The following is a 19,969-nucleotide window of genomic DNA, read 5'->3' as shown; positions in this document are numbered from 1 at the left end:
ATTTATGTTACTACGGTTTTACGAATGATTCTGCTTGTATTTCATGAATGAGGCCCATAGCTAATGATTTCAGGAAAAATGAGAGGGAGAAACATGGCGAAGGACTGATGGCGCCTCTGGGATCTTGAGGATAAAGTTGTTGTGATATGTGGCGGCTCTCAGCACACAAACTCCTCCAACATGAGCAGATGAGGGGTGACATGCGCGTTAACCTCTCCCTCATCAGTGTCAAAGCTAAGAAAACCATCAACGTGATGATCGGAAATCAGTTTGGCACAAGCGTTAAACTGAAACCCCAACACACAAATGAAGATCCCTTAATTTCCCCTTTCACGGTTTCCATTAAATTCATCATGTCTGTCCGATGTGCCACTATAAACGTGTTGTATTCTGTGTGTGTATGTGTTAAGGCCCTTTAGTTGAAGCACAATGGTCAGTGACTTTGAGAGAGAATCAAATACCCCAAGGGCTCTGGAGCCATTACAGACTGCACGGCTGCTTTGATTGGCTGCATTCAGCTTCTAGAAAGGGAAACTGAGTTGTCGTGGCGAGTGCACAGGTAGCAATCACACACTTTGGCGTTCTTTTCAATGCGGCTCTGAACACATCTGTATTGAACGGCTGGATATTAAATCCCCACAGACACATGCACACGCTCCAGCATCGTCCAGAGCAGCTGCACGGTCACGTTTAAAAACGTCACACATCACACTGACTACAATCATACAGTCAATGCTTGTAAATAGATAAAGTGGTTTCTTTTTTATTCATTTATTTGCAGTGTTCATTTGCAAATTTGTTCATTTGAAACTTTGTAACAGTTTGGAAAGAATGTGGTGATGTTAAAAGGTAAGTTCATCCAAAAATTATAATATTTCTGTCATCATTTATGCCCCTCATGACTATTTCGTCTGTGGAACACAAAAGGAGATGTTAGGCAGAATGGTTTGGAACAGCATGAGGGTGAGTAAATGATTTTCATTTATGGTGAACTATCCCTTTAAGTGAATAATGTATTCATCAAACCAGGAACTACTTATAATTAGGGATTACCCGATACCATATTTTGGAGACGAGTACCGATACTTCCTTTTCGGTACTCGCCAACATCGGGTTTATTTATTTATTTTTTATGTTACATTGTTTTCAAATACAACACTGTAAAATTATAACACGTTATAAAATTTAACAGAAAAATATCTTTATAAAATAATCACTATAATCAAAACCATGAGAGCCGACCTGCTGACTTTATTGGTTTCAACAACTGTAACACAAATTAAAACCAAGATGTAAAGGCTATCAATAAGGATTATTTTGCAAATGTATGGGGGGATATTTAAGCAATATCACACGAGCAAGAGTGCTATATGGCCCTAAATCAGCACTGCTGTGATTTGGTCGTATGTAATCACAGCAGTGCTGATTTAGGGCCATTATAGCATGATTGCAAGTTTGGTATTGCTTATATACAACAGTTCAATGAACAAGTCAATTAAAAAAAATTAGGAAAAACTGAGTACGGTAATAAAAAACACATTTGTGCATGGAACTACTTTCTTACATAACGGATCAGAATCTACCGTTGCTGGTTCAAACCAAATGATGCGTCCAAGCCTTCGTTAGTAATTCAAAAGCGTCACTTTAGAAATAGTATCACGGCTTGGGCTGTTTCTAACAAGTTATTAGATAAACAAGGATGGTGTGTGTGTGTCTGTGTGTGTGTGAGTGAGTGAGTGAGAGAGAAAGAGAGAGAGAGATGGAGTGTGTGCGATCACCTGTTGATGATGCTGTAGTGTGTTAGTCAGCTTTCTGAAGATCAGCTTTATCAGTGGAAAAATAGCCGTCCAAACGGGGGTATTTCTCCCTATTTCGTGGTAGCCGGTGCACAAAATCTTTCACTACAGAAACCACAATCTCCTCCGCCATTTTAAACAGCATGTCCTCTCCAATGTGGAAACTCCAGTAAGAGGTAAGCGCCTTGAGTTTGTGTAATTAATCAGTCTGTTGTGTCTCTCAGCTGTGATGAGCCTTAATGCTGAAGTTCTTAGTTTAAAGCTGTTAAAAGCTATTTCCCAGCTTTAGTAGTGTAGTAGTAATCCGAGCGATCACGTAGTGCTGATGAATGAAAACACTGACTGATGCTGACTCACTTCACGTCACCTAATTGGCTTATATTACACACAAAAATGATCTTTTGCTGCCACCTGCTGGCTAACATATGTAATGTCAAGAGACACATACAGTAGCTCTTAACACATCTGCACTGCTCTTACACTTTAGTTTAGAATGGCACAAACACAAGCGGAGTGATATACACAGTGAAGCATCCGAGTGCTGATGGTGTGAGACCATCAGTACTCATGGATCGTCTCTCGTCCAATCAGATTCGAGGACCGGAACTAACTGTTGTATATTATATTTTATGAACAGAAGCATTTCTGCATGTTAACATGTACAGTATGGCCCATTTGATAATTTTTTTTTAACACACATTCCACATTCAACCGTTTAATTAAATTTTGTCATCAAAGGGTGTATAAATAAATGAATTCAATAAAACTTTAATCAAATGACATTGCATTAATTTGATCATATTAAGTGCTTATATACAGTTCCTCAAAATAAAATACTTAAGTTATTTGTGTTAAATAAAGTGCTGCACAACAGAGCATCACAGATATGAGGTATTGCGTAAATATAACACAATCATTTTATTATTATTATTATATTGAATATTACGCAACTAGTAACAACACAGTGTTGTTATACATTATTTTTGTCATATTTTTGTCCATTTAAATTAAGCTTTTATTTTGGCAGGATACTGAGTGAAGCTGGTTTGATGACAGCTTCACATCTCCGGAAAAGCAGGTCTGCAATGTGACTCAGTGTGATTTTAAACCGCAAAAGGCTGTGATTTAATTAACTAAATATGTAGTCTGTATGTGCACACTTTTTTCATTAAATTACAGCCTTTGCTGTTTAATAATCACACTAAGACACATCGTGGATTTCACTTGTGCACTGAATGTTTAAGCAACTCGTACATTATGGACTTCAGAGGATGAGTTGATGCCAACTCCAACTGTAAGACGACGGATTCTTCATATGCCACTGCCTGAACCTTGGACTTAGGACAGACCCCACCAAAACTCACCAAAATGACCTGCTGGTTGAACTGTGATGCACCTCATTGATCTCTGCCTGCATCACTTTTGTCTATTAATGGACTACAGTCTTATAATGGATTACATAGACTATCAATTAATTGCCAACAAAAGCCTTCATCAGCCAACTAACAAGGGACAATTCATCAATGTGAACTTCAAAGACATTAGTCATTAATCTTACAGTTCATACAAAATCTTTGTTTCAACACTGACCCTTAATACTTACCTAGTTTACTCATTTTAAACCATGACTTGCACTGCACACAAATAACTAATATTGGCATTATATTCATGATGCATGTGTGTTTGTTTCTCATTAAAACTTTGTTTACTGTTCTGCCGGTTCCCGCCTCCTCCTTGCCCATCCATGAACTGTTACAAATTATTATTTATTACAATTTTTATACACAATTTACAATCATATTTAATCAAACTACACAATGATGACTCTAAGACTTTATAGATATTACAGTTAAATTTTTTGTTAATGCATGATTTTCTGTAAAGCTGCTTTGAAACGATATGTGTTGTGAGAAGTGCTATACACATAAAAATGACTTGACATCAGATGGCATCGGGTTTTTTTTTTTTTTGTATCAGAGCCTATTTACACGTAAATGTACTTGAGCACAGTATCGGACACGATTCCGATACCATTATCAGTATCAGGTAGGGTTGTCCCGATACCATAATCATATCTTACAATACTATACCAGCTAAAGTATCACGATACCACACGATAGTGTGTTAATTCTTAACGCAGTTTGTCGCAGCAAAGGTGCTTCTTAGAAACTAGCCATTTCACGTGTTGCTCCGGAAGTGGCGAAAATAACAGATGGATGAACTGGGAGAAGGCTCAAATGGATCAAAATCGCCAGTTCAAACGGCAACGGTTTTTAACTTTTGTTCCATTATTTCTATTATTTGAATGTTGGTAACATAAAAATAGATATCGTAACGTTGAAAAGACTGTTTTGAGCAGCCGTTTCATTATTACAACCGCTTCAGCCCCCTCTCCTGATAAACATCAGAGCAAATGCAGATTACACATACACCGGTTCAGAGACGTGGTCAAACCGATCTGATCATAAGTGCGAAGTTACCACCACCATGCATTTGTAGCTGGAAAAAAATGAAACGAGTGCAAAGTTTGAATTTCTGAGAAACGATAAATCTGATAACGTTAAGATAAAGCATTTAGATTAAATGAAGTGGCACTAATCCATGTTTATTCTGCAGAGGCAGTGGGTTGCGTCCGAAGGGGTTTAATAAGGTTGATGGTGTTTCCCCGTTTGGCTTAATATCTCTGTAGACGTTCACGGCTGATGGGCTTTCCAAGTCTCATCAGGCAAAAACCCAAATCATTCCAAATCTCACTACGTGAATTGCTTTTTTTTTAAAAAAAAGCTTCTCAATCTCCAATGTTTTATTTAAATCCATGTTATGCATTAGGAGAAATGACCGCCAAATTAACACGCTGGGATTCAGACGTGTGTGTTTGAAGCATGGGAAAACCACACATTGAAAAATAAACAATATCATATAAGGGCAAATTCTAAACAGCATTTTGCGCTCTTAAAGGGCACTGCGTGAAGGGGACGCCACTCAAAAAGACATTTATAATGTTATTGCAGACATAGGTCTGATTCAAATGAAGGTCTTAGTGTAAATAATATTTACTACCGTACATACAGCATAACTTTAACATATTAACAGTACTACCGTTTAAAAAATACTGTGGCACCGGCAGTATTTTGAAGCTTTAGTATCGTGATACTACCGTAGCACTGGTATACAATGTAACCCTAATATCAGGACATTCCTACTTATAATAATTAATGCTGTTTTCATGCTCTTTCATAACCAAAATGCATGAGAACTTAACCGTATTTATAACTCCAAACAAGACAGACAACCATATTGTACTGCTGCATGAAGTTGGCCGTGCTGTTCTTAAGGTTCTGAGCATTGATGTTTTGATTCAAAAGGCGAGACATCACATGGAGACACTTGAGATGCCACAGGCACTTGAATCACTAAATGTCGTCTTCACAGACAACAGCAGCACTGAAGAAAAGGGCAAGACTGATAAAACGAGCTGAGAAACACTGAACTCTACAGAATGAGTGAGATACTGGCGCAACGAGAAAAAATAAAAAAACGGACCAGACATACAGCGAGTGAAAAAGACTTGACGCCTCTTAAGTGCTCTTGAAATGTAGAGGCTGGTCAGCGCAGTCGCATCACTTTTGTTCAAGACTTTTTGGGCTTGTCTCGACTGCGTCCCCTGTGTGTTTGTTACCAGAGAATTTGTGTGAATCAAGTGTCTCAAACAAGATTTCAATAGCATCAAAACATTTTGCTATCTCGTGTCCTAATGATGTCCACGAAAGAGACACCAACCGCAAAGAAGACAACAGTAATAGCGCAGTAGCTGTCTGATGCTAGCTTTATGGGCTTCTCTTCGTGGCCTCGTCGAGTTTAACAAGGCCGAGGGATCCCACTCTCATTACAGGCACTGGCACGGTGGGGGGGGGGGGGGGGCATTGTAAAAAGTTTCTCTGAATTATTCATTCGCTTGATTTTCCAACGCCTGAGGGGTGACAGTTTCTGCGAGTTCTACGGTTTTTGGAGCGCCCTTTCTCATGTTTACACTTTTTTTTTTTACTTTGTTAACCCCACTGTCACAGATTACATAATCACCTGATTGCAATCATTTCAGAACCTTTTACTTGACTGTTTTATTTTTATATTCGGTCATTATTAAAGGAATATTCCGGGTTCAATCGTGGTATAATGTTTATAACCAAAATTATAATATTGACTCATCCGTCCATTTCTTAAAAAAAAAAAAAAAGCAAAAATATGGGTTCCAGTGAGGCACTTACAATAAGTCAATGGGACCCATTTGTGGAGAGTTTAAAGCACTTACATTAATACTTCGGTTAAAACTTGTGTATTTGTGCTTTAAAGTTGTTTAAATCATGCTTGCATGCACAATGTGCAAAAATGAGTGAGATTACAAGGTTTATAGATTTACATCGTCATGGCAACCAAGTTGTAAAATTGGCTATAACTACACAGATGTGGTTAGTAAGTGATTTAATCACAGTAAAATCATGTTAACACACATATTGTTTATGTCTTGTGTCTATACTTTTGAAACAGTGAGTATTTTAATGTTTACAGATTGACCCCATTGACTTCCATTGTAAGTGTCTCACTGGAACACACATTTTTGCTTTTATTAAAGAAAAGGAGGGACGAGTCGAAATACATTTTTGTGGTAATCAACATTATGACACAAATGCTGTCAATTGAGCTTAACATGTATTGAACCCGGAATATTCCTTCAATAATGTTTTCATATATACTATGTTTATATAGTGTCCTTTTTTATCATTAAGATTTTTATATCTAGTTTTTTCCTGTAAAGCGCCTAGAGAAGCTACCTTTTAAGGTGCTCTATACTGTAAAAATAAAGTTTATTAAAAGCGTGATTACTGTGCACTTCAAATTCCAATCAGATTTTATTGTCTAAATAATAGAATTTTAAAGCATATAGAAATGCCATGAAAACTGCATTTTTGGTTCCTTCATGCAAAATAAGCACTCATGGGATTAATGGGAGAGCCTTAAAATAACATGTGAAAGTGAAGAATTTAAGACTTCCATAATATAATATAATATAATACTAAAGTTGACAGAAGAGAGACATTTAAAGTATTTGGATTTTTTTATTTTATATTATTTATATATGTCATTCTATCCTTGTGCAATATTTTTCAAGCCTTAAAAGGAAATCATGCACCCCTATTTTATTATAAGCTTTCAAGTTAAACATGAATGAACAACTTGTACTTAAAGGGGTATGACAATCCTCAGCCAAATTTTATAATCGTGACAGCCCTAACACTGAAACACTGACCACCCCAAACACCCCCATCGGTACTAACCGGAGGTTTCGTCGACACGCTCCTCCACAGTGTGCTCTTTCTGATGCACCCACTCGCTGTTGCATTTGAAGTAGATCTGCGTGGCGGGCGTGGCCTTGCAGTAGAGATTGACAGGTTTGTTCTTGACGATGTACGCCTCTTCTGGCTCCATCAGGAAGTGTGGGAGGGGCTCAGGTGGATCGGAAGGGAAGGTCTCTGGGAGCTCGCCCAATCCCAGATAGTCGTCATCTACAGATGGTGGAAAAAAAAAACAAGAGAAAACGAGGAGTTAGTCTAAAAACAGGAGTAACACCAGAGAGTTATTCCGTGTTTTATTGGGCGTGTTTATGCACATGTGTTTGCCTGGAAGGCTGCTTGAATGTGAGCTACTGTTCAAATAGCTAAAGCAAAACAGCACCAGTTGGCCATTACAGAGCAATTGTTGTCTGTAATCAACTGCAGGTCTGATGTTTTGTATGTAAGACCAGAAACACTACACAGGCACACCAATGCAAACAGAATTCTTGGCCAATGTGTTATCATTCATGTAGCTAGCTTTAAAAACATGTCAACAGTTTAATGAACAATTCAAACTAGTTAAACACTGTTGCACCGCCATGACAGAAGATCTTACTGTAGTTAACATTAATGACCGCTACAACACCCCTTGTGTTGTTCAGACACATGTCCTAATGCAATGATGTGTGAAATCAAGTGTTCTTTGTAAAGCCACTTTGGAACAATTTGTATAATAAAAAGCTAAAGGGTTAATCCATGTCAAATCAACCAAATTTCAGAAACTTCCCTGGCTGAAATGTTTACCTTTTCTGAATAAACAAGTAAAAAGGAATATTTCTACTTCAGACCTTTGTTTTGTTGGATGAGAAAAACTTAGCTTCATACCATGTGAACCACATTTGGTATTTTAACATTGAAAATAAGTCCGTTTTAACAGTTTTCAGATGGAGCCACATTGAGAGCTCCACATCTCTGGGATTCAACTATGTAGGGCCTTAAAAAAGAAAACAGAAAAAGAAAGGTTTGTTCTGAACCAGAATCTAAAAGGATATTAAGATATCTTTAATACTTCTGGTGTTATTGGCACTCCAATTTTCGAAAAACAACACAAAAACGTTTTTTTTCCCATTTTTGGACTTGCACCATTAGCATATAATGCAACAACTGTTGCTGAAGTCAACTGATATTAGTAATAGATCTACCAATCTGTGTGTAAAAATGAAATCATGACACTGACATCTTTCTAAGGTTATTTTTTCATCTTGTAGTTTTGCTCCAAAATCATAAGCGAAAATTGTCATTTTGACCCCTTCTTCAAAATAACGGGTTACTTAGTAAATACTGAACATGACATGTCATATTTTGTAATTCTTTTATCAGTATAAAATTCTCAAAAGCAAAATTTTCCTGAGTGACTGCAGCCAGGTCTCCTAAGCAACCAAATTGGCCCGGTTGCTAGGGAGGGTAGAGTCACATGGGGTAACCACCTCGTGGTCACTATAATGTGGTTCTCGCTCTCGGTGGGGTGTGTGGTGAGTTGAGCGTGGATGCGGCGGAGAATAGCGTGAAGCCTCCACGGTAACGCGCTCGAAAAGCCACGAGATAAGATGCGCGGATTGACGGTCTCAGACACGGAGACAACTGAGATTCGTCCTCCACCACCCGGATTGAGGCGAGTCACTACGCCACCACGAGGACTTAGAGCGCATTGGGAATTGGGCAAATTTTTGAGTTGTCACGGAACGACCCTGTAGAAATAAATTAAACCAATTATTTTGTTCACTTACTTGCATTTTTAAGTTTGAGGTCTAAAACAGAATATCTGGGTTTTCATTATTGCTGTCTTTTTCAAGCAGGTTGATGTGGTTGATTTAATTCCACACATATTTGTGTTGCAGACAGTTAGTCGTCCCCTGTAATTACGCCTCGCTTTCATCAGAGCGACTGCTTCACCTCGCCTCACCGATGACTTACTCATCAAACACACACCTATATTTATCTGATGCTGGATGAGCAACAGACCTCTTGGTGAAGAGTAAACAGACAGAGGCAATCAACATCCCCTTTGAAAAATAAGAAACAGCACTTGAGACGGAATCTGCACAATACGTCCAATAGCTCCGTGTTTGTGGGATACTCAAAGATCTGGCCTCTGATTCGATGCATCTCTACAAGAGGTATGTGAAAAGCCATTTGCAGTCCCATTCGTCACCTCCGAATACATTTTCTATTCTTAACACCCGACTGCCAGGCATCAATTATTTATAGGGAACGAGAATTAATCTGGGGAGAAACACATGGGAGAGTTCAAAACGCCACACTGTCACGTTGGCCGAACCGGGTCTCTGTGTCGAACTAATCTTGTCAGGACGCATTGGTGACATCACATCAATTTCAGCCATGATGCTGCGGACCTGTCGAGGCGTCTGTGTCTGTCGGGTCTAGGGTGAGTGTTAGGTGAACAGTGAGATGGAGGTAAACGGGTATGACTGCATTAGCACATTGAGCCTCAGGGGTTTCTGGGTAGAGAATGTCTGTTTTTCATCACAGGTTGCTCTTAAATCACACCTGCCCTGTCATCAGACCCTAATCATCTGCTAATAGAAGGGGAGCCATAAACTCAGCTTGACCCTGACGCTTGGACTAACTTACACATGTGTGTGTGTACTTTTTAAAATAACAAGAATCTGTGTTTAAACAGCCTCTCAGGGCTTATTGCTATAGCATATGAATGCGTATCGCCTGGTAACACACAATATAAAAGAAAAATAACTAATGAGGTCTTATAAAAATCACAAGTTTCTCCAGAACAGCAATGAGAGGAAATAAAGACTTCTGCTGAAGTCTCCTGCTTCACAGATGTTTCCCCTAAGAATAAGACCTCAGTAATCTCAGGTGACTCTTTTTTGTTGAGATTTGCTCATGATGCCAAAGTCTGGGATTGCAATATTATGTCAAGTATTTCTCATCATATTCTTCCAAGATCAAATGCTTAACCATACAAAATAATTTTAAAGCTTACTGCATAACAGTAATTGCATCATCTGTGTCTCTTTAGTTGTCCAAAGGACTCATAGAAAAAAAATGTAAGATGATTCTTAAAATCATCATAAATTCATAATAAAACCCTTAAATACTTATGGGTGATATGGCTACAAATATATATATATATCTTGATATTTTCAGCCTATTGACAATATTCAGTATCTCTCTTTACAATTATGTATTATAATTTTTTTTTTTTATATAAAAAATGTAGCAAACAAGCATTGCGAGCAAAAAGAAATGTCTAAATGAATAATGCATTTAATGAAAAAAAAAAATAATGGGTATATTTTTTTTTTTCACTAAATGAAAAAAATAATTAAATTTAATCATTTTAATTTATAAGCACCATTATAAAAGAGTACATAGTAATAAAAAGCATTATTTACCTACATATATTTTTTATAAAATATTTTTTTATGAATGAACAGTGTGCAAAAACTACATTTACTTAATTATTTTTTGTGATGATTAAGGATTAATAATCACATTTGGCCATATCGTGATTCTAATGTTGTTCTTATTAATTGTGCAACCCTGAAGGATTGTAAAAATCAGTCTAATGATGCACTCTTTAGGAAGCATTGTGGACAAATAAAGTGCATAAAAATCATTGTGATATTCACAACATTGATTTTACATTGCCAGCAAAATCATCACGATTATATTATGAATATTCAATATATTGCTCAGACCTATAATAACTGAAATCAACATTAAGTCTAGGGCTGAAACGATTAGCCTGCGTTAGACAATGTTGACAATAAAAAATTGGCAACAAAAATTGTCATTGTCGAATAGTCATTTGATCTCATTTAAGGTAACATGAGATCACATTAAACTCTACTGATGACGTGTGAGAGCAGCACTGCAGTTCACGACTGACTGAGGAGAGGAAGAATTACACCGATCACAGATGAACTCTAAACTTTCCAAACAGCTTCAGCTGATGTACATCAAAGTATGAGAAGCACTCTCGTTGTGGAATAAGTGGAGCCGGAGCTCTTTAAAGTAAACACCCCGGCGTTACACCTTTAATGCAGTTATATTTCATGTGTTATAGCTTTATTAAAGTTCAAGATCATGTAAATAACGACAAACTCCAAAACTAGCATTTCTCTGTGTGGTCAGCGCCTCTTCTACGAGTTGTGTGAATGTCCCGATCTAAGGGGGAGAGATTGAAACTGCACCGGCTGATGCACACTCTGTCACGGGACGCTCATCCCTCGAGCGCACACGCTTAATGCAGCTGGATTATAACGTGATGACTCGTGACTTATTGAATCATAATATGTGTGTCACTGTGCATTTCTTATCGTGAAGAACATTGTCAATACGCAGCTTTATTAATAAGAGAGAGTTTGTTTTTTTTGTGAGTTAAAGATGGATTGAAGTGAACAGAAAGGTGAGAGAGGGTAGTCTTCGCCCCATTATACACCGCAACAAAATACGTTTATGATTTGTTTTTGTTTTGGCTTGTTTTCTAATATAAATATCTAAAACTCCTTTAAAACAACGTACATTTACTTTAGCAGATATACTGCAGAAGAACAAATTATTATCTGAGAATGTTGAATATAATATTAAAAATACAAATATTTTAAAATATCTAAAAATCCTTTAAGAAAAGATGCATTGATTTAGACAAGATATGCAGACTTGCTTTTAGAGAATAGATCTTGAATACGAGTATAGTTAGTCTTTACTGCACTCGCAGAAGTAACCAAGTGAAAAATACACTTATATATACAATACACTTATATTAAAGATACATTCTCTTAAAGCACGTCTAAATATCTTATATGCTGCTTCTCAGGTGAATGCATCTTTTTTTAAAGGATTTTTAAACCATTTTAAATGGAAAACAAGACAAAAACTCTTGATAACACTAGTTTTACTATTTACTTAAAGTATTTTTCTCCTTTAATTCAGTGAATGTCATTTAGAGGTATTTTTAAAAGATGATTTTGTCCTCTTTATTATTAGTAAGCATGTTTAATACAACCTCGGGGCACAAGCTGAATAATCGGTTAAGAGCTAATGATTAATCGTTGCAATAATCGCTGAATAATCGTTAGATTAATCGATTATCAAAATAATCGTTAGTTGCAGCCCTAAGTAAGTCTCTTGAGCAAAGAAAGTGAAACCTCTGAGAAACAACAGCTTCATCTGGGACCTGTAGAATCGAGGTAAAGGTGCTATACTTTTTAAACATCTGGCACAGGACTCTAACGTTGTGCATACAGGAAAATGGTTCCCATCAGCCATGTTCACCCTGCGGGCCTGAGCTCTGGGAGGGGGGGGGGTATGTGGGGTATTTAGGGCAGTATCTGAAGAGAGCAGAGCAGGTTTATCAGCTAAACAATTTGCTCTGGACCAGAACCATGACCCGCTAAAACTGCCAGACTCATTGAACACGATCATTATCTCAGTCACACAAACATGTGTCCAAACACAGTTTAAGCTCATATGACTTGTGTTCTTACACAGACACACACACGTTTGCACTTGTTATCAAAATGGGCACTAGACTCCAATAGTTATTTTATACAGCTAGTTCAAATTACAATAGACTAACCCAAAATCTAACCCTAAAAGAAAACTTTACATTACACCCTTGACAGTCCTCTCAGTCTCATAACGCTCTCAGACCCCCACCAGCGTTCCAGACCTTGACCTAAAAACAGCCTCCTAGAACTCAGGACACGGATGGAGCGGCGCTCTGTCCGTCTGTCTCTTTAACAGTGTCTCTCGCAGCGGGGACAAGAGACCAGACAGTGGCATGAAAGACTTTGGCATGCTCTCACTGCATGCGAGCTCCAATTCATCAACATCCATCGCACCAGAAAAAATAAATAAAAGAAAATAAAAGACCCTCTCTGGCGAAAAGCACTTGAGAAATTGAAAACACACACATACAAAAAAAAAATGCCCTCACGCCAACAAGCCCCGACTGATTCAGAGCTCTACAGTGGGCAAAAGACAGAGAGAGAAATAGATTACAGTTACATTCAGTAGTGCATCAAACCTATAACGTGTTCCGTAACGTAGCACATGCGTCATCGGGGCACACACTAAAGATGTCCAACAACTGACCAATAGATACATGAGTTCATCTAGATTTTTTTGTAAGCTTCAATATATTTTAGTAACGATGTTTTAAAGGGAATGAATTTAGAGATGCAACTGCTCAGAGGGTTTAGCAGTATTCTGTTAGTAGCTGGGTTTTCATTCAAGTATTTGTATGCAAATTTGGGGATATGGCACATAAATGCTAGATGAAGTGACAATTTTGTTCCCTTAAGCACATGGGATGGAAAAGTTGCTACATTAACATATTGTTTTTGCTATACTGCAATTCTGCACATACGTTAAATCCTCAACTCAGATGGACACATTTCCACTGTAACTGTAACTGATGGTGTGAGACTGTTAGCATGATAAATCTAGGGATGGGCGGATGGATCCTGAAGTATTGATACTTCCCATACTGATCCTAACATAAAAAACAAAAACAAACATTGATTCTAAAGTTATGTTTTAAACTAATGATTTGATTATTTACTGACCATGAAAATGAAGGCATATCATAAGATTTGAAGCTAATAAATAAACTAGGATCTGTAATAAACATGGTAATAAACATGTAATATACATTGTAATAAGCTACATTTATTTTTAATCGGTAGTGTGACATTTATTACAAGTTTATTTCAATTACAATTCTATAATGTTCTGTAATTGTGGTTAATATATGATAAAACAGGAGTCAAATTTTGTGTTTAGGCCTAAATATATATACATACACACTCATTGGCCACTTTATTAGGTACACCTGTACATCTACTTATACATGTGATTATCTAATCAGCCAATCGTGTACCAGCAGTGCATGAAATCATGCAGATATGGGTCAGGAGCTTCAGTTAATGTGATCTCAGTGATTTGGACCGTGGCATGATTGTTGGTGCCAGACGGGCTGGTTTGAGTATTTCTGTAACTGCTGATCTCCTGGGATTTTCACACTACAGTCTCTAGAGGGTAAAGAGAATGGTGCCAAAAACAAAAAACATCCAGTGAGCGGCAGTTCTGTGGACAGAAATGCCTCGTTGATGATAGAGGTCAATGGAGAATGGCCAGACTGGTTCGAGCTGACAAAGTCTATGGTAACTCAGATAACCACTCTGTACAATTGTAGTGAGCAGAATAACATCTCCGAATGCACAACATGTCGAACCTTTGGTCGGATGGGCTACAACAGCAGAAGACCACGTTGGGTTCCACTTCTGTCAGCCAAGAACAGAAAACTGAGGCTGCAGTGGGTCTACCATTGGGTACCTCAGCAGAAATCCAGATTTTTCAGATCAGGTGATGTTTTTCCAATCATCTACTGTTCAGTTTTGGTGAGCCTGTGCCCGCTGAAGCCTCAGTTTCCTGTTCTAAGCTGACAGTAGTGGTACCCGGAGGGGTCTTCTGCTGCTGTAGCCCATCCGCCTCAAGGTTAGACGTGTTGAACATTCAGAAATGCTTTTTCTGCATAGAAGTGTTGTAACATGGTTATTTGGGTTCCCGTCAGCTTCCTGTCAGCTTGGACCAGTCTGGCCATTCTCCTCTGACATCTGTCATTTACATTTACATTTATGCATTTGGCAGACCCTTTTATCCAAAGTGACTTACAGTGTAATTATTACAGGGACAACACCCCTGGAGCAACCTGGAGTTAAGTGCCTTGCTCAAGGACACAATGGTGGTGGCTGTGGGGATCGAACTAGCAACCTTCTGATTACCAGTTCTGTGCTTTATCCCACTACGCCACCACCACCACCACCACCACCATTAACAATGGTGGTTTCCATCCACAGAACTGCCGCTCACTGGATGTTTTTTGTTTTTGGCACCATTCTCTTTACACTCTAGAGACTGTTGTGTGAAAATCCCAGGAGATCAGCAGTTACAGAAATACTCAAACCAGCCCGTCTGGCACCAACAATCATGCCACGGTCCAAATCACTGAGATTTAATTTTTCCCCATTCTGATGGTTGATGTGAACATTAACTGAAGCTCCTGACCCATATCTGCATGATTTTATACATTAAGTAGATGTACAGGTGTACATAATAAAGTGGCTGCTGAGTGTATAGATATAAAGACTTTTAAAAAGTATTTAAAATAACCCATTTTAACCCAAGAACTCTCAAAACAAATCCATTTAATATAAGCATTGATTTTGGTATCAGTAATATTGGCCTTGACAGTAATTGGCATCAGATCGATAGGATAGATAAGAAAATAAGTGCTATCGCCCACACCAGACAAACCCCACTCAAGAGAAGTCTTTAAATGAAATTTATACACCTATATATATATATATATATATATATATTTTTTTTTTTTTCTCTTTTATCTTGTGGCATCTTGTTTTTTTTTTTTTGTTTTTTTTAGCATGTTGTGGCATGAGCATTGACATTAAGATTAGCATAGTTCAGCTTTTAAAAACACATTTCAAGACCCTTGCGTTCTGTTTCTATTCTGTTGTGCTCAATTCATTGGTTTCGAAAATCAATAATGTGTGTGAACACCCCTTAACACGCACCTGATTGCCCAAAACCAGTGTAATTAACAGGGTTTTCTTAAGACCATTTTGTCTAACAGTTGTTTAAACAGCCCACTGACTACTTAAATAAGAAAAGAGGTAGTTTTGAACATCTCCATCACACACAGTGGGCATTCACACCTGTCTGTCGGTCAGCCCATGTTAGTTGTGTTTGGGAGTCATCTGAGGTGCAGTGGGCAGTCGACCCTCTCCAACAGAACATTGTAGTTTTGGCACAGCGGCCTGAGGGGGTAGGCGTTGGTCTCTGCACCGTCTGCATGCCGTCACGCCGGGGGGAAAAACTTCACGCCAGGCTGCCATGCTTTGATGCTGGTGAAGTGGGATGTAATTCGAGTGTGGAACTGTTATCACAGTCACAATCTAGAAAACTGAACCACGCCTTCCCCTTGGAACAGCAGGACTGTGTTTTCCACAGAATTAAAAAACAAAAACAAGAAGAATAAATGGGCATAAAAGAGTCTGACCTTGAATAATATATGAGCTGTTGTCACAAGCCGAGCGTCTCTTAATTACCCACAAGCTTTGCGTTAGCAGTCGCACTGCGCAGCCACCGCTTGAACTTTGTCACCTTTGGAAAAGTAGAACAACACGCTTAAGGCAATTAGCGTTTCATCTCCTCTGATGTTTTTTTTCTTCTTGAAATCACTCCTGAAATGCAAGTAGTTTGTTGTTTTTATGGTGCCATGTGCCTTTACCATCAAATCACAAATTCTCTGCTGTGATTTTAATCAGAAATGTCCCAAATTGCTTCCATATGAAGAGAGATTACAATTTAATTTCTATTAGAAAACGCACAAGTGTTTTCCATGTGATAATGTTACACCACAGTAGTTTAATAACCGAAGAGGCTTTTCTAATCATATAAATATGATTATGACGCTCATGTTATTGTCCATGCATTATTGTCCAGGCATGACACCCTGCTGGGAAAAAACAGCTTAACCCGGTTTTAGGTGGTTTGATGGTCTTTAATAGGCACCAAGCTGCTTTACACTGGTCAGGCTGGTCTGTTTTATAAGGTTTTTTTTGGCACTTAGCTGGTCAGGCTAGAAGACCAGCTAAAACCACCTTAGGCTAGTTTAAACATGTTTTCAAGGAGGGTTATGATACTTTTTTTGTGCATAAATCAAACTGAAACAACTCTTTAAAGGAAATAATTATACTTTGACATCAATATGCAACACATTTACATACTGTATGTAAATATTGAGAGCAGTATACTAAGAAAATCATCAGTGTGTCTAATCCACTAATGTGCTTGGGAAACTGGAGCCAGATTGAATGTATGAACAGAGAGAGAGAGAGAGAGAGAGAGAGAGAGAGAGAGAGAGAGAGAGAGAGAGAGAGAGAGAGAGAGACATGGGCGTGCGGTATAGAAGGTCAATGAGTGTGAAGAAAGACTGAATATTCCGGCAAAAACTTTTCAATTGGATTTCTCCTGCTGGAATGCTTCATGAAAATGAAACGGGCGTTTCGTAAGCTCGGATATGCAAGTCGAGCAGCGAGGTGACCCGACAGATCACAGTTAAGAGCCGTTCACTCCACTGCATACTGCATGCGTCTCCTGCAGACCGGCCTAGGCTTCAGGAACTGCGGATGAACTCGACGCATTTCGATTAGATGAGCTGAAAGAGCAGACTTCTAAAGACTTCCAGTGTTTACAAAGACCTCCACACAGTCTGCATTGATACGTTTGTCACAGAATTTTCTGTGCAAAGTCCTAAATATTACAGGAAAGGAAATTTCACGACAAATAATCATTATCAGTCATTCTGCATGTAAATACGGTGTTGGACATTGTTAGTAGACAAATTAAATAAACTAGTGAGAGTGGGGGCCTGGGTAGCTCAGTGGTAAAAGACGCTGACTACCACCCCTGGAGTTCCCAAGTTCGAATCCAGGGTGTGCTGAGTGACTCCAGCCACGTCTCCTAAGCAACCAAATTGGCCCGGTTGCTAGGGAGGGTAGAGTCACATGGGGTAACCTCCTCGTGGTCGCTATAATGTGGTTCGTTCTCGGTGGGGCGCGTGGTGAGTTGAGCATGGATGCCGCGGTGGATGGCGTGAAGCCTCCACACACTGCTATGTCTCCGTGGCAACGCACTCAACAAGCCACGCGATAAGATGCACGGATTGATGGTCTCAGACGCGGAGGCAACTGGGATTCATCCTCCGCCACCCAGATTGAGGCGAATCACTACACGACCACGAGGACTTAAAAGCGCACTGGGAATTGGGCATTCCAAATTGGGTGAAAAAGGGGAAAAATCCACGCACAATTTTACTTTCTAAATTACTTTCAAAATAAAAATCTGAAATTCCTTTTCAGATACAACGGTCCACATTGATTGGTTCTTATATCTTTTAAGCCCAGAAATAGTTGTGTACCCGTTCTAATGCATGATGCGCAGTTTTCTGAAGTTTATGTGCGACTGATAGGACCACTCTGCAATTGCCTGAAGTACTGCTCTTTAAAGGATGCTTTCTGTTGTGACTAATGACTAAAAGCTGAGCATAATTATAAATAGTTTATTTTACCATCTCTACTTTTATGGTCACTTATTACATTTATCACACTCTCTACATAAGGGGTTAGTTTTATTTAAAAAAATAAATAAATAATAAAAATGAAAGATTCTGAAAGCTTCTTTTAATGTTTGACACAAAGTGGACCCATTCTTACTTTCTTCTCAAAACATTACCCGCTTACATGCTAAAAGGGTCATGATGCGAGTCTCATCAATTGTTTGGGCTTCTCAATCAGCACGCAACTGAATGAAACAGGTAAGAGTTAGATTACACTGTGTAACAAATATTTGTTTTTTTTCCACCTGGGTAGTAAGTGTTATTCCCTAATTGCTTATGCCTCAAAAGTATAGAAAATGGCTATTATTCCCCATAAACTTTGCTTTTGTGACCAGGACAGTGATATTTTAAAATGTACCTATTTCCAATGAGAAAACGGGCGAATTTGTGTGTCTTCGTTCAGAAAAAAACAACATATGAATCCAAATGAACATGTACTTATACTAAAGTAATATTCAAAGCCGTGCTGGTCCATAATGGTAACAAGTACCCATCTCTTCCCCAGACTTTGGTCCCCTCACTCGGTGCACCTCAAACAGGATTACAACAACATTAAGACCTTGCTGGACGCCTTGAAGTATGATGAGTACGGCTGGGAGGTCATAGGAGACTTCAAAATGGTGGCATTCCTGATGGGACTCCAAGGTGGTTTTACCAAGTTTCCCTGTTATCTTTGCCTTTGGGACAGAAGGGACACTAAGACAGCGGACCGAGTTCTCTGTGTGGAGGAACAACATCAAGTGGGAGCCACTGGTGGACCCCCTGAAGGTGCTGATGCCACCACTGCACATCAAATTGGGCCTTATGAAACAATTTGTCAGAGCTCTAGATAAGGAGTCGGCAGCCTTCAAGTACCTTCAAGACTTCTTCCCTAAGCTGTCTGAGGCAAAGGTCAAACCCGGTGTCTTCGTCGGACCACAGATAAAGAAGGATTTTGGATTCATATGTTGTTTTTTCTGACTTTATGTGAACGAAAAGACACAAATTTGCCCGTTTTCTCATTGGAAATAGGTACATTTCAAAATATCACTGTCCTGGTCACAAAAGCAAAGTTTGTGGGGAATAATAGCCATTTTCTATACTTTTGAGGCATAAGCAATTAGGGAATAACACTTACTACCCAGGAACAGTAATAGTGTTATCATACAGGTGTGAGGGACTTCAACGACATTCTTCTATTGTTCGCTTTTGTTCGTGCGTCAATGATGCCAAGATCTTGTTTGGATTTTATTAAAAGTTCATCACTGAGAAAGTTTGCTCGCAGACTTGGTTGCACCAAACAGCACAAAAAGCCTCATGAATGGACACGAAGTGACTGTTTCACACCTTTCCTTGCAAATAATATCACAAAAAAAGGGAAGCGAGAGCTAGAAAGTGCGCATCCGCATGCATGGTTGCCAAATTGCACAAACTAAGTATAACATTCGGCAGAATATTTCCAAATTTGCACAAGTATAAACCTCTAATTGGGAGGTTGCATCTCTAATCTGGAAACTCTGAGCATGTTAAAAGCTTGTGGAGGCGTGTTGGATCCCAGATAATTTGAATATCTAATCAAAAATGTTTTCAGGATAAATGAGCCGCGCGGGCCAGATTAA

At 38.7% G+C, this 19,969-nt stretch overlaps 1 protein-coding gene across 3 annotated transcripts in view; it reads right to left on the bottom strand.

Annotated features, from left to right (window-relative positions):
• LOC127433065 (netrin receptor UNC5C-like) overlaps nucleotides 1–19,969 on the bottom strand; it is a 260,166-nt gene that overhangs the window by 125,533 nt on the left and 114,664 nt on the right. For all 3 annotated transcript variants that reach the window (XM_051684703.1, XM_051684704.1, XM_051684705.1), the window contains exon 2: nucleotides 7,130–7,357. In XM_051684703.1, the coding sequence (XP_051540663.1) occupies nucleotides 7,130–7,357 (228 nt within the window). The remainder of the gene's footprint in view (nucleotides 1–7,129; nucleotides 7,358–19,969) is intronic.

Source organism: Myxocyprinus asiaticus, chromosome 42 (assembly GCF_019703515.2).
Source record: "Myxocyprinus asiaticus isolate MX2 ecotype Aquarium Trade chromosome 42, UBuf_Myxa_2, whole genome shotgun sequence".
In the NCBI taxonomy this organism is placed as follows: domain Eukaryota; kingdom Metazoa; phylum Chordata; class Actinopteri; order Cypriniformes; family Catostomidae; genus Myxocyprinus; species Myxocyprinus asiaticus.
Note: the sequence above shows the minus strand (reverse complement) of the source record. Positions and strands in the feature narration are given on the sequence as shown.